General features: G+C 44.3%; 3 protein-coding genes across 8 annotated transcripts in view; 2 read left to right on the forward strand and 1 right to left on the reverse strand.

The window, feature by feature from the left end:
• The window catches only part of slc18a1 (solute carrier family 18 member A1), a 9,345-nt gene extending 1,663 nt beyond the window's left edge, over positions 1 to 7,682 (forward strand). The window contains exons 2-17 of the mRNA XM_030359802.1: positions 755 to 871; positions 1,257 to 1,495; positions 1,990 to 2,117; positions 2,448 to 2,506; positions 3,020 to 3,103; positions 3,378 to 3,470; positions 3,877 to 3,966; positions 4,162 to 4,205; positions 4,484 to 4,544; positions 4,679 to 4,774; positions 4,951 to 5,029; positions 5,384 to 5,435; positions 5,593 to 5,656; positions 5,756 to 5,875; positions 6,566 to 6,699; positions 7,523 to 7,682. Of these exons, the coding sequence (XP_030215662.1) occupies positions 757 to 871; positions 1,257 to 1,495; positions 1,990 to 2,117; positions 2,448 to 2,506; positions 3,020 to 3,103; positions 3,378 to 3,470; positions 3,877 to 3,966; positions 4,162 to 4,205; positions 4,484 to 4,544; positions 4,679 to 4,774; positions 4,951 to 5,029; positions 5,384 to 5,435; positions 5,593 to 5,656; positions 5,756 to 5,875; positions 6,566 to 6,699; positions 7,523 to 7,612 (1,548 nt within the window). The 5' untranslated portion in view covers positions 755 to 756 and the 3' untranslated portion in view covers positions 7,613 to 7,682. The remainder of the gene's footprint in view (positions 1 to 754; positions 872 to 1,256; positions 1,496 to 1,989; positions 2,118 to 2,447; positions 2,507 to 3,019; positions 3,104 to 3,377; positions 3,471 to 3,876; positions 3,967 to 4,161; positions 4,206 to 4,483; positions 4,545 to 4,678; positions 4,775 to 4,950; positions 5,030 to 5,383; positions 5,436 to 5,592; positions 5,657 to 5,755; positions 5,876 to 6,565; positions 6,700 to 7,522) is intronic.
• A 1,302-nt stretch (positions 7,683 to 8,984) lies between these two features.
• tti2 (TELO2 interacting protein 2) lies at positions 8,985 to 13,784 on the forward strand. 2 transcript variants are annotated; one of them, XM_030358953.1, is made up of 10 exons: positions 8,985 to 9,289; positions 9,649 to 10,237; positions 10,435 to 10,622; positions 10,945 to 11,002; positions 11,321 to 11,449; positions 11,951 to 12,043; positions 12,153 to 12,346; positions 12,751 to 12,894; positions 13,227 to 13,389; positions 13,570 to 13,784. In XM_030358953.1, exons 2-10 carry the CDS (start codon positions 9,650 to 9,652, stop codon positions 13,654 to 13,656), a joined length of 1,644 nt encoding a protein of 547 aa, XP_030214813.1. In that variant the 5' UTR covers positions 8,985 to 9,289; position 9,649; the 3' UTR covers positions 13,657 to 13,784. The 2 variants fall into 2 exon arrangements, with proteins under 2 accessions (XP_030214813.1, XP_030214811.1); XM_030358951.1 differs by having other exon boundaries at positions 8,985 to 9,124.
• Positions 13,785 to 14,493: 709 nt separating this feature from the next.
• The window catches only part of LOC115545623 (centriolin), a 7,380-nt gene continuing 6,873 nt past the window's right edge, over positions 14,494 to 15,000 (reverse strand). For all 5 annotated transcript variants that reach the window (XM_030358955.1, XM_030358958.1, XM_030358957.1 and 2 more), the window contains exon 13: positions 14,494 to 15,000. This exon is cut by the window's right edge. The gene's annotated coding sequence lies outside the window, so the exon portion shown is untranslated.

The following is a 15,000-nucleotide window of genomic DNA, read 5'->3' on the forward strand; positions in this document are numbered from 1 at the left end:
TCACGATTAATCGCAAATCTTTTTTCTATGCTAAATATCCCTTGATTTCTTTGTCCCATTAATTGTTCTAATTTTAATGCTCTTATCAACATGGAGAAGTGCATCGGCTTGCCATGTGCAAATGTTTTTTTATTGATAACAACATTGGCCTATACTGATCAAAACAGGACGATACAAAAAAAAGCCTATAGTGCAATTAAACGATAAACATGCAAACATACTGCCTTGAACATAGCAATCAGGTTACTGCTTCTTTGTTTTGAAAAAAAAACAAAAAACAAAACAATATATTTTTTTTAAATAAGAATTTTCGTTAATCGTGCGATAAAAAAATTAACGCCGTTAAAATTGGTCTGCGTTAACGCCGTTAATAACGCGTTTAACTGACAGCACTAATATATATATACATATATATATATATAAATATATATATATATATATATACATATATATGTATATATTTAATATTAGTATATAAATATAAATGTTCAATTCATTCATGTCAATATTCTTGTCTTGGAAAATTGCATTTTGTTGTATTGTAATATTGATGATACTTTTTTGGAAATGTCTATGACTGTGGGTACTTGTATGTGCGTGTGTGTGGGTGGGCTTTTGGGGTTATGTCTGTGTTTGTGTGTGTGTGTGTGTGTGTGTGTGTGTGTGTGTGTGTGTGTGTGTGTGTGTGTGTGTGTGTGTGTGTGTGTGTGTGTGTGTGTGTGTGTGTGTGTGTGTGTGTGTGTGTGTCCGGAAGTCATGAGTGTGTGGAAGCCTTCCTACTGGCTCCAGGGGGGGCGGGAGTCCCCTAGGCTGGTCCTGGTGGTGGTGTGTGTGGCCCTGCTGCTGGACAACATGTTGCTGACTGTAGTGGGTGAGCTCATACACACACACATATGCGCACACACACACACACACACACACACACACACACACACACACACACACACACACACACACACACACACACACACACACACACACACACACACACACACACACACACACACACACACGCATGCCGCCTACAAAGTTGCCTCCAGTGGCCTGACATTTGCTGCTGTCTACTTTTCTCAGGCTGTTGCTAAGTCAGTCTGACAGACGGCACACTGGGTTAAAAGGATCACAGGCTAAGAGCCTCTCCATTCGCTCCTCAGTGGCCTTACAGGGACAAGCATCTTAAAACACACTTTGTTTGAATATCGAACCAGACTATTGATTTTTGTTTCTTTCTCTCATTATCAATTCTCCATCCCTAGTGCCGATCATTCCCACATTTCTCTACGCCCTGGACCATACCGGTTCACCCCCTCAGATCACCAAGCCCACACCGCTCCTCCAGCCCAGCCACAGTGCACCTCTCCAGGGTTCACAATCCCAGCAGGCGTCACAGGTCCTGGAGCCTGCATCGTTCTCAGCGGTGTCCCTGGAGGAAGACTCCCCCCTCCCGTCCATACCAGCTCCTGGAAACACAAACCAGTCTGACAGCAACACAACCGTAGGTGACACAGGACAGAACCACAAAAACACAACATTATACAATATACCTTCTCCCTCCCGCAACTCTCAGCCTCTCCCCTCTTCTAAGGTCTACAAACTGTTTCCTAATGATCATGCTGAGGCTTGATCTCTCGAGCCTCAAGCCCCAGCAGGAGCTGCATAAAGGAGCCGTGTGGGATATAGGAGCCATCGGGATAGCTTAGCTGCTTCAGTGTCATTAAAGTCGACTGATCTGCGATCTGACAAATTAAAACCCTCAGACTTTGTGTGGCTGTACGGCGGGATATGTAAATCTATGCTATTATAGTGGAAGGATTGCTAAAACACTTCCTGTTAGATAGAATGATTTACGGACAATTTAGCTTCTGGTCCAGCGGCTTCAACGAGTGGATGATGGAACAGCGGGGTATGATGGAGAACAAGGAAAGCATCTCGAACAGACCCACAGCAGGACGTACAGTCCTGTTCTGATATCCTCCCCCTCCACCACAGCGGGCCGCCTCCTGTCTGCAGGACAGTGTGTTCCTGGAGGAGGAGAACGTCCGCGTGGGTCTCCTGTTTGCTTCTAAAGCTGTGGTCCAGCTCCTGGTTAACCCCTTCATCGGACCGCTGACTAACAGGTAGCACACCAGGCTGCAGAAGAATGCATGACCCGCATAGGTTTGTCTCTAGATTGACCTCAAATAATATATCACACGTGGTGTTTATGACATAAACACACACACCCTTGCTGAAGCACACACACAAACACACACACAAAACACACAAGACAGGCTATGTTCTAATGCTACCACTAATCCATGGAATTGACTGAAACTATATAGTTTGTCTTGTGTGTGTATGTGTCTTTGTGTGTGTGTGTGTGTGTGTGTGTGTGTGTGTGTGTGTGTGTGTGTGTGTGTGTGTGTGTGTGTGTGTGTGTGTGTGTGTGTGTGCTTGTCTTTATGTAGGATTGGATATCATATCCCAATGTTCGCTGGGTTCATCATCATGTTTCTCTCCACAATTCGTAAGTTAAAAACTCTTGCTTATGCCTCTACCTCTGTCTTCTCCATCTTACTCTCACTACCCTTTCTCCACCTTTTCCCTCTCTCTCTCTTCCATCTCTCTCTCCATCAACCCTTTTTTCATCCATCTCTCCCTACCTCTCTATCTTCAATCTCTCTATCATCCCTTTTTTCATCAATCTCTCCTCTCTCTCCTACATCCCTTCCTTTCTTCCTCTGTGTTTTTTTCACCCCCTATGGCTTGTGACATCTGTCTGCATGCACTTGTGTGTGTCAGTGTGTAGCAATGTAACAGTGTGTGATTATAAAGGTGTGCGTGTGCATCAATGTTGACTGGTACATAACTGTACAGTGTAACATTGTGTAGTAGTTTGTGTTTCAGCCAGTATGTAACTGTATGCTGTGTCAAGCTACGTGTGAATGTGTGTGACTGAGGGCAGTATTGTTGGTGTAAGTCTTTGTGTTGGCGCTTCAGTGTCTAACCATGTGCATGTGTGTGTGTGTGTTTGTGTCAGTGTTTGCCTTCTCAGGTTCCTATGCACTGTTGGTCTTCGCTCGTTCTCTTCAGGGAATCGGCTCCTCCTTTTCCTCTGTGGCAGGTAATCATCATCACCATCATCATCATCATCATCATCCTCATCATCATCATCATCATCACCCTTATTATCATCATTATCATAATCATTACAATAAAAATCAGCAAAATATCATAATTGTGTGTTAAAATGTATTTATGTGTGTGTGTGTGTGTGTGTGTGTGTGTGTGTGTGTGTGTGTGTGTGTGTGTGTGTGTGTGTGTGTGTGTATGTGTGTGTGTTTGTGTGTGGGTGTATGTATGCGTGTCCTCGCATGTGTGTGTGTGTGGATGCGTAGGTTTAGGGATGCTTGCCAGTGTGTACACAAATGATGAGGAGAGGGGCGTTGCCATGGGAGTTGCTCTGGGAGGACTGGCCATGGGAGTTCTCAGTAAGGCTAACCTTAAAACACATTACACACACACTTCACACAACAATGACACACTCAATCAACGTTGCATGTGGAACAAAATGTGCAACTAGTAACTGATGTGAACAAAACAATGATGAATGATAAAAAAAGCAGTTGACTTATTTGATGGACTTTTATGGACTTGCATGTTTCTTGAGATGTTTTTGGTTGTCTATTCATTACATAACCAAACCCTCACGATTTGGACAAAAGCAACAGCTTAATAAATGTAATGTAATGTATACTGTATACAATAATTCTATATTTGATGTGAATATTGAACATATAAATATCACGTAAGGTGTGTTTTGTAATAAAGCATAATGTCTATTGTGTGTGTGTGTGTGTGTGTGTGTGTGTGTGTGTGTGTGTGTGTATTTTCCAGTCGGAGCTCCATTCGGCAGTGTGATGTATGAATTTGTTGGGAAGAGCGCCCCCTTCCTCATCCTTGCCTTCCTGGCGTTGTTTGATGGAGGTAAAAAACTACTTACGACAACAATGCACTATCACCGCCTCATAACTATTTCTTTAATGTTTTATTTAGATGTTGATGGGTGTTAAAGCCTCAAATAGTTGTTGACAGGTTGTATCTGTGTGTGTGTATGTATGTGTGTGTGTGTGTGTGCATGCCTGTGTGTATGTGTGCGTCTTCGTGTGTTTGTGTGTTTAGCTTTACAACTTTGTATTCTGCAACCATCTAAGATCTGCCCTGGGGTGAGTAAACGTTTAACTCTCGCAACTTTATACAAAGTGTGTGTTTCTCTGTGTGTGTGTGTGTGTGTGTGTGTGTGTGTGTGTGTGTGTGTGTGTGTGTGTGTGCGTGTGTGTGTGCGTGTGTGTGAGTGTGTGTGTGTGTGTGTATGTCTGTCTGTCTGTCTGTCTGTCAATCTCAGACATTTAGAGTTCCAGTGGAAATAAATGTAATTTGGGAATTCAAATGGAGCATTGCAAATATGTGTGCGTGCATGTGTCGGTGCGTGTGTCCATTTCAGAGTGCGGAGGGAACCCCACTGCTAACCCTGCTGAAGGACCCTTACATCCTCATCAGTGCAGGTGAGCTGATCAACATGGTGACCTCATCCTCTGGACCTCCCCTTCTATTGCACCATATAGGCTGGTCCATTGTGTCCACAGGAAGCATGGCAGCTCCTCATGAGGTTGTTTGTTTGAATATGTGTTTCTCTCAGGCTCGCTATGCTTTGCCAATATGGGCGTGGCCATCCTCGAACCCACACTTCCTATTTGGATGTTGCAGACCATGTGCTCCTCTAAATGGCAGCTTGGTATGTACCATGATAATATACCATAATACTGCTGTGGAACAGCCAGAAACACCTGTGAATATAACCTCACTCACAGGACCTGCGTGTGTGTGTGTGTGTGTGTGTGTGTGTGTGTGTGTGTGTGTGTGTGTGTGTGTGTTTTGTGCGTGTGTGTGTACGTGCGTGTGTTGGTTTAGGCATGGCCTTTCTTCCAGCCAGTATTTCTTACCTGATAGGAACCAACCTGTTTGGCGTTTTAGCCAATAAGATGGGGAGGTGAGACAACCAGTCATCTCTAATGGAAATACCCTAATGCCCCCTTGGCCTGAACTTTATGATTTCAACTGTGAACAAAAATGTGACCATTCCTTATCCTAAAAAGCATTTTACATTCAATTAAATGAATTGAGTCAACATAACATGAACTCATTTAAAAAAGTATAAAACTTATAAAACTGATTCAAACCCTGATCTCCAGCACAAAATATATCATTGTTTCTGATTCTAACATGTTTTAATATAAATGTATATTATAAGTGATGGAACCAGTAGCTTCGGATTAGGATTGAAAGACCCCCTCCCAGTAGACTTTCCTTGATGCAATGTTAAAGAAGACTGTTGTGTTGACAGGTGGCTCTGCTCCATGCTGGGAATGTTTTTCATTGGTATCAGTTTGCTATGTGTAAGTATCTAGCATACGTCTGTGTGTCTGTCCCTTATCTTTGTACGTTGTGTAGTTGGTTTCGTTATTGTTTTTGATGATGATGATGATGATGATGATGATGATGATGATGATGATGATGATGATGATGATGATGATGATGATGACAATGTCACAGGTTCCATTTGCCACTAGTATCTACGGTCTGATTGGTCCAAATGCTGGTTTGGGCTTTGCTATTGGTGAGTTTCTCTGTCTGTGTGTGTTGTTGTTGCTGAAGAGATAATATCATAGTGTGTGTATTTTTACAAACAGTGTGTGTATGTATGTGTGCATTGTAGGCATGGTAGATTCCTCTATGATGGCTATTATGGGATACCTGGTGGACATTCGCCATGCATCGGTTTATGGCAGTGTCTACGCCATCGCTGACGTGGCCTTATGTATGGGCTATGCCATCGGTAATACACACACACACACACACACACACACACACACACACACACACACACACACACACACACACACACACACACACACACACACACACACACACACACACACACACACACACACACACACACTCCCCAGAGTGAACAAAGGGCTCACCGTGTACTTGCGGTATAAACATGCACACAGAACCCAGTTCAAGGGACTGTTTCACCCAAATGCTGCAGATCACCTCCATTGGATGAATGGGATAAAGTGAATAAAAAAAATCAGTTGTACGCTTATTTTGTGGTGCATTGTGGAAAGTAATTAGTGTACATACGAAATTAGATTTAGTTTTACATTAACAACAGGGGCATTTGGCAGGCATAAACATTTGTCAGTAGCAGGTGGAACAATATATATCGCTGTCGATACAGTAAGGATGTTCATGGAACCAAGTGCCAAGCACTAATTATCGCTAGGTTAACCCATTCCCCGTATGCAACAAAGATAGCTAGGGTAAGATGCTACACAATGCTATGTTTTAAGTACGACATACAATAAGTGCGTACATTAGGATTTCTACATTTCTATCTCAGACCTCATTATAGAAATGTCCTAAGCACTATATAGGGCACAAAGGGACTTATTGAACCTGGCCTGACAACATACCCCCCCCCCAACACACACACACTAACAAGACGACTATGCCATCCCAGGCCCCTCCACAGCCGGCGCTGTGGTACAGGCAATAGGTTTTCCTGCCCTGATGGTGGTGATCGGCGTGGTCAACATCCTCTACGCACCGCTGTGCTGCCTGCTCCGCAACCCCGCTATCAGAGAGGAGAAACTGGTGAGAAGACCTGAGTGTGTGTTTGTGTGTGTGTGTGTGTGTGTGTGTGTGTGTGTGTGTGTGTGTGTGTGTGTGTATGTGTGTGTGTGTGTGTGTGTGTGTGTGTGCGCTTGTATGTGTGTGTGTGTGTGTGTGTGTGTGTGTGTGTGTGTGTGTGTGTGTGTGTGTGTGTACATTGATAACATTACTGTTCACATGCTAGACTTCACCAAAGATGCTAATTTCCTTCAAGGGCGATACAAATACCGATACAATCCTTAAAATGTGAAATTCAAGATACATTTCAACCATGCTACGTACTTCAGAAATGTACTTCTGCTTTCATATAACCGGGAATTGGCACATCGGTCCGGGATAGCAGTCTTGTAGGGCACAATGTTTTTGGCGGGAGATATTATCCTTGTCTCAGAGGTCAGCTTTGCTAGAGCTGAGGCAGCTTTAACCGGTTCCAGATATCAACATCCAACTGGACTGTGATTGGTTGCATCAAGTGTCAGGTCTTCAAGCAAATGGTGCAGCCAATCACACGGGGAAACCCCCCTCAGGAGCAGGCACCAGGTTTATAATGGGGAAGATTAGCAACGCAGAAACAACCATAACTGACCAAGAGGGGCCGAACTAGGGAACTAAACTGATAAGGAACACAGGTTGACCAAAATTCAACAAATGAGAGGATAACAGGCTATTCATGGGGTCGGGCAATGTGTCGAAGACCAAATGTTTGAACTGTTTGTGTGTGTGTTTTTGTGTGTGTGTGTGTGTGTGCGTGTGTGTTTGTGTGTGTTTGTGTGTGTTTGTTTGTTTTTGTGTGTGTGTGTTCCAGGGTATAATGCAGCAGGAGTGTCCGATGGACAGAGTGTGTTACAGTACAGAGGGGAGTCCAAATCTTCCAATGAGGGATGAAGAAGAGTGAACACACAAACACACACACGCACACACAAACACACACACACACACACACACACACACACACACACACACACACACACACACACACACACACACACACACACACACACACACACACACACACGTTACTGTCTCACTCTCTTGCATTATCTATGTTATATTGTCATGTCTCAATAAATTGATGATGTTGTATGTATCAGTAGATTTCTTTGCATTATTACCCTGTCACTACTTATTATTTACCTGTTCCTCTCCTTATGGTGTCCACACCAAGACCCTGTGTCATTCATACTCAGAACTAGCAATTGCCCACCCGGAGTAAAAACAGGACCACTTCATTCATAATAATAATAATAATAATAATAATACATTTAATTTAGAGGCGCCTTTCAAGACACCCAAGGTCACCTTACAGAGCATATAGTCATCATTCAAAACTATGTAAAACAGACTAGGAATAAAAGGAAAACAGAGGTTAAACATGAAGAATAATAATAATTAATAACACTCAAAGACGCCTAAAGTGAAGGGGGGACCTCACTAACCACCACCAATATGTAGCACCCACTTGGGTGATGCACGGCAGCCAATCGGTGCCAGAACGCTCACTACACACCAGCTTGAGGTGGAGAGTTAGGGATCAAAACCAATATAACCTTCACATCATCAACCCACATGTATTACTAGTCTGTCGGCATTATTAGATCATAAAAAAAACTTGCATTAAAGTGTATGACCTATTGTCTGTTTATCAACTTTAAGATAACGCTTTATGATGATGTACGCAATTATCGCTGCAGTCCTTCCTGTGTGTTAAAGTGTTTATTAAACCTGTTTATTCAGTGTTTCATTCACCGTTTCACTCTTCGCGGTGACGTCACAGCTGTTAACCAATAAAACAGCTCAGATAGATGAAGTAGCGTGTACTACTGTGTGAGCATGCGTGTGTTTGTCTGTTTGCATTGGTCTGTGTCTATATGTTTTAGTGTGTATGAGTGTTAAGTGTTTGACAGTGTGTGCATAATTGTGTCTGAGTGTGTGCATGCTGCAGCATCTGCTCTTTAATTTCCTGTCTAGAATATGTTGTCAGGCAGTGAAACACTAGTGTTTCAGAAAACAATCCACATCATTAAATAAACAATTTGTATGTCATTGATTAATACAGAATAAGAAGAAATACAGCTCCAATAGGTGGGGCAATGGGTGAGTTTAGCCATCTCTTTCCAAATATATATTTTTTCTTCATTGGGAAAATCTTAGGAAATCACAACAATACATTTATCAATAGACTAATGGGCATATTTGCATATTTAAAGAACCTGAGTAGGAACCTTTAACTTGGACATTTCACGGGGCACATATGGAGACGAACGTCGTACGCCTCCGTAATGTGACCGACGCTGCACTCAACTCTGCGTTGCGCAGCACCATGAACTGCGTAGAGCGAGTCTTTTCATCCTAACAATTATCACTACAAATGACGCCGACATTTGTATTGAAAGTAAAAAGATAATAGGTAATTAAACTGTAATTGTTTTTTTCTTCCGTAACGAGCAGCCTTGAAGAACACTATTGAATCAGACCGCCGAGATGTCTTCATGAATGTCCTTATTATTGTGAGATTTTTCCAGTGTACTGATGAAAACATAGTTACCGGATTGTAGCTGAATGCTGAAGAAAAGTAATATATACAAACAGTGTGTATACAGTCATATAAACACAGCGTCGCAGCTCTGCAACATTCTGCCATATATATGTATATATATATATATATATATATATATATATATATATATATATATATATATATATATATATATAATAACTATACTCTTTATCTTTATTATGATAAATGTCTGACTGCTTCCCATCCAGTGTGTGCGTGTGTGTGTGTGTGTGTGTGTGTGTGTGTGTGTGTGTGTGTGGGATTGTAGGAATATGGTTTTTCTGCTTTGTAGTTTGTAACTCGTATGCGTTTGTTTTGTGAGTTTGTGCAACCATACATATGATCTGGGCTATGTCTGTGTGTGTGTATTTCAGCATGGACCTGTCATCGCTTCTCTGTCGCCTGCGCGTCTCATCCTCGTCAGCCCGCCCCTTCCATCTCCCTGACGACAGTCAGCCCTTTCCACCAATCACAGAGGTGCTCCGCCAGCTGCAGGACAATCTGAGTGGAGTCGCTCAACGAGACGACTGTGACTCGGAGAAAGCATCTGCCATTGGCCAGGCGGAACAGTTATTCAAGATCGCTGACCCCCATTGGCTGACGTCCCCTGATGACAGCGATCAGACCAATGACGCGCCTGCGTGTGCCCGGTGGGCGGCGCTGGCGGAGGCCTACGTGGGCGTAGTCCGGTCTCTCACCCGCTGTGCCGCTCTGCCCGCGTGCGAGGCCGACAGCGGCCTGCCCGACAGCCTCTACCGGGACGTCCCAGCCGGGGCCGTGCTGGTCTGCTCGGCCCTCTGCAGCCTGCTGGGGTGCCTGGGGCTGGCCGGGGGAGAGGCGGGGGGGCAGGACGGGAGGGAGGCAACCCAGGATGAGGCCCCACCCATCGGTCGAGGGGCCGGGGCCCTCCTCTTAGCAGCTGTGGCCCCACTGTGTTGTGTGTTTGCTGTGACCCACTTGCAGGTAGGCAGAATGTTGCAGAGCTGCAACGCCGTGTTTATATGACTGTATACACACTGTTTGTCAATATGGACGTATAGTGGGGCACAGCCGATGGATATCTTCATCATTGACGTGTGTGTGTGTGTGTGTGTGTGTGTGTGTGTGTGTGTGTGTGTGTGTGTGTGTGTGTGTGTGTGTGTGTGTGTGTGTTGATCCAGGAACAGCCATGGACGGACGCCCGCTCAAGGGAGTCTGCCGGGCACCTGCTGAGCAGCCTGGTGGCGGCGGGGGGGTTCAGGGACATCCCTCACTTCCTCATGGGGGACGAGGAGGAGTCTGCAGGAGGGGGGAGAGGCCGGGCTGTGTTCGGGGGGCTCCTGGATGTCCTGCAGCCTAACCTGACAAAGTGAGTGCCTCCCCCTCTAAACACTGACAGACGTTTTTACATCCAGTCTTCCTCCCTTTGTGTTTTGGGATGTATTTTCCGTTGGTCAGCATTTCGCATAAATGTCTGGATTCGTCCACACTCCCTGCTTTCATTGCAACACACACTTCAAAATAATATAAAGACAATAAAAACTGTTGCATATCACACGTGCCGATGTAAAGTTAAAGGTGATCACTATTACATTATGGAATATCAGAATAGGTCTGTCTTGGCGGTTGCATTAATAAAGCTACCACTAAAATAAGAGAGTGTGTGTGCGTGTGTGTGTTTATGTGTCCAGGGACCTGTTGCCTCAGTGTGCAGCAGTGAAAGTGGTCTTCTCCTGGGCTCTACTTCAGGTTAGTCGGACCCCGTAAAACATTGCATTATGGCATGGTAAGAACCAATTAACAACCAAGTTAACAAGTTAACTATTTAAACTCAGACTAGGCAACACAACGAAGTGGGAGTTAATGTGATCATGACAAGTGTGTTATGGGTAGTTGAGTGTGTTGACAGTGGTAATTAGTTGATGGGGTTACGGATAGTTGCGTGTGTGTGTGTGTGTGTGTGTGTGTGTGTGTGTGTGTGTGTGTGTGTGTGTGTGTGTGTGTGTGTGTGTGCGCGTGCTAGTAACGCTAGCTGAAGTGTTTTTCTGTTTTGTCTCTGGTCACCAGATGAGCCGCCCCTTTCTCTCCCACCACCTCCCCCGTGTCGTCTCCCCCTCCCTCCTCCTGTCGGACCACTACAGGCCAGAGAACTGCATTCTTGGAATCCGTTGTCTCCATCATATAGTTCTACAGACGGTACACACACACATGACGCATGCTGCAATATATTTAATGTCTCGTTGAGCCATCCTGAATTCCCCGTCTGGGATTGGTTAAGATACATCTTCACTTTTTATTTATTATACAGGAAAACATTAAAGTAACAAAGTTACAATTTAAACGGGCCTGTCTCAGTAAAATAGCTGATTTCCAGCAGGTTCCTGTTCTGCAGCACATATAACATGTAACAGGGACAAGGCACATCACACGTCACATTTACATACAACACATAACAGGGACATGGCACGTCAGACATCAGTAGGACAATCATATAGACAGCAGACTGAGCACAGACAGTGATCTATATAAGTCAGTGTTTGCAAGTCTTTTTTTCTTTTTATTTATCATACAGGAAAGTATTAGAAATAACAAAGTGCAATTAGAAGAAACAAAGTTACAGTTACTTGGCTTTTACTGGTGAATGCTGGCCGCTACATGATAAATGATTGACCTTCAACTTGTGTTTGTCTGCTGCAGTCTGCAGCAGAGCTACGTCAATACAACAGAGCAGAGGTGGTCTACCAGGCTCTCTACAAACACCTGTACACCACCAACGGCCCGCAGATACAGGTACGCACGGACACACACACACACACACACACACACACACACACACACACACACACACACACACACACACACACCAGGTGGCGATGTAAACACACACTCCTACTCCCAGCTGGTCCTGGCCTGCTTCTTGGACCTGCTGCTCGTCCTGGAGAAGCCTCCCTCTATCTCGGGCCCCCAGGAGGTCCCCAGGAAGCCCTGTCGCCACGACGACGTGGTGCGTCTGCTCCTCACCAACATGGAGATGGAGCACAAGGTGGCGCTGCGCCGCATCTTCGCCGCCGCGCTGCCACAGTACATCCACAGGTCGGTTTATGGTCTGTCCTGATACCTGTCTGTCTGTCCATGGTCTGTCCGGATGTCTGTCTGTCTGATGTCTTCAGGACAGACAGACGGTCTGTCCTGAAGTCCGTCCGTCTATGGTCTGTCCTGATGTCTCTCTGTCTATGGTCTGTCCTGATGTCTGTGTCTGTCAGTGGTCTGTTCTGATGTCTGTCTGTCTATAGTCTGTCCTGATGTCTGTCGTATGTGCACCCATTTAAACTGCATATTCTGATTACACTTCACATTGCATCATGTTAACCTGTGATTTTCTATAATTTATGTCATGCATGATCAATGAATTAATTCGGAACAATTATCAGATGGATCGACTATGAAAATAATAATTAGTGTAACTAGTGTAACTGTATGTGTGTTTGTGAGTGCAGAATGAGGGTGTGTGCGTGCAGACACCTGAAGCGGCTGGAGCGCGTGCTGCTGAGTTACCTGGAGGTGAGCGACCCCCCGCAGGAGAGCAGCAGGAGCAGCGCCCTGGAGGCCCTGGAGACACTGCTCCCTGTGGCCTGGCCCCGGTACTACACTACACTACACTACACTACACTACACTACACTACACTACACTACACTTCACTCACTCCCAGTTTTATAACCTCTTTTCCGGGGCTGGGGCTGTTGACGCAGCAGATGTTGCGAGACTGTGGAGCAGGTGTAATTTGATTGTATTCAGACGTCTTGAGAGAGCCAGGAGCCAGAGGAAGCACTTGCTTTTTGGGAGACTTGCTTCAAGTAGAGCTTTGTTTTTATACTGAGAACCTCCTTGTTTTGAAAAACTTGCTCCAACAAAGCATGACTATGTGAACATAGTCTCTCTTTAATCTCCCTCCTCCTCTGTCTGTCACTCCAGGATAGACCAGCGCCGTGTGGGCGTGTTCCTGCAGTGTTTGTTGCGGCTGCTGGTCGACTTGTCATCTGAAAGCCTCCTTTCTGCATCCGTCAAGGAGAAGCTAAACAATCAGACGGCTCGTTGTTTGACTCTACTGAACCACTGTTCACATGGCAGGGTCAAGGTAGGGGACATAATCACACACACACAGACACACACACACACAATGTAAAATCGAACCATAAAGCCTTACAGTCTATGCTCACATTTTAACTGCCTTGTGTGTGTGGGCTCTAGTTGGGAAGTGACTGGGTAAAGCATATGATCTGATAAATCATTGTGATGTCTGTGCGTCTTCCTTCAGTCACTCCTTCAGCTGGTAGACAGTAGCTGTGCCAGTGCTGCTGTGCTGCGTTGCCTAGAGACGGTCACCATGGCGACAGAAAGGTGACAGTGGCCCACTCTGATCTGCATGGCTCTTCTCTGGACATGAGGGACGTCATTTAACTGCTGATGTCACAGCTTTCCCATTGACATCACCAAACTGAACCAATTAAAGTAACATTTTTGTATTCTGGGTTTGGGAGTGTTTTCATTGATGTTGGTGTGGATTAGCCTTGTTCTTTTTCAGGACACACACAAACACACAAACACACACGGGCTGGGTATTGCCAGGTACCTCACAATTCAATTCTGATTCTATAGGTCTTGATTCGATTAGATTTCGATTTGATATTGATCCAATTGCTTCGATATCGAATACGTACAGATGACAAAAATACCTAAATATTATTTAGAATTAACCATTTCAAAATGAATAAACCATTTCATTGTGCTTTAATTAGCAAAAAGGGAATACAACATTGTATAGTATTTGAATACAACATTGTATAGTATTGTTCCTGAGCTAAATTTGCGGCATAAAAGTAATGATCATAACATGGACAAATGTAAAAGTGCATGTAAATTTAGGCATACTCGGTTCTAGATTACAATGACTGAGTATGCTTCTTTTTTTGTATTTTAGTTTTTTTAAATGGAAATAATCTATTTCAAACAATTTCTGATTCAAAATTGAATCGAGAACAAATAAATTACAGTGCATTGATGAATAGATATTTTTACTCAGCCCTAACACACACACACACACACACACACACACACACACACACACACACACACACACACACACACACACGACATGTTGCAAACAGAATGGGTCAGCAGTACACTCAGTATTTAGCTTCCTAGAGCTCAACATTCAAATCAAAACATAAACACGCCCACATTAATTCAATAGTGTTTTATTTGAAGTAAAATTTGCAATAAACTTTGCCCTCAGTGTTGGTTTACATGGGGCAAGTTGTACTGTTACATAGACGGTCCTCCATAGAAAAACAATAGGTGTTTACAGTAACATGGTTAAATGAGTGGCCGGTTTACGTAAAGAAGGCGAACATTCATGTGAGTGAGTAACGTATCCTGAAAGGCAGTCAGAGGTGGATACTGAGTTGAAACTACGCCGACAATGATGGAGTTGTGTGACCACCACCATCCGGACCATTCCGCCTATGTTTCATTGAGTACAGAGCAGTCCGGTTTACACTACTTTTCACCCCAACGATGACTTTCTTTTCAGAGTCACTTCTTGATTGTCATTGTCATATATACATAGAAAACCCTTTGTCCAGTCCAGCAACACATTCCATTCCTCAGCTGCAAGGTAGTCCAGTGGTCGGGGGATGAACGTGTGATGCACTCATCATACTGTCTACATAGAAACACCCGGCTGTGT

Source organism: Gadus morhua, chromosome 6, assembly GCF_902167405.1.
Source record: "Gadus morhua chromosome 6, gadMor3.0, whole genome shotgun sequence".
NCBI lineage: Eukaryota > Metazoa > Chordata > Actinopteri > Gadiformes > Gadidae > Gadus > Gadus morhua.

What these genes read in the sequence shown, in the direction of transcription:
- tti2 (XM_030358953.1), top strand. Translation starts at nt 9,650, where the DNA reads ATGGACCTGTCATCGCTTCTCTGTCGCCTGCGCGTCTCATCCTCGTCA. An exon ending in TTGCTGTGACCCACTTGCAG is followed by an intron (nt 10,238 to 10,434) that starts GTAGGCAGAATG and finishes GTGTTGATCCAG; the next exon opens with GAACAGCCATGGACGGACGC. An exon ending in CTGCCACAGTACATCCACAG is followed by an intron (nt 12,347 to 12,750) that starts GTCGGTTTATGG and finishes TTGTGAGTGCAG; the next exon opens with AATGAGGGTGTGTGCGTGCA.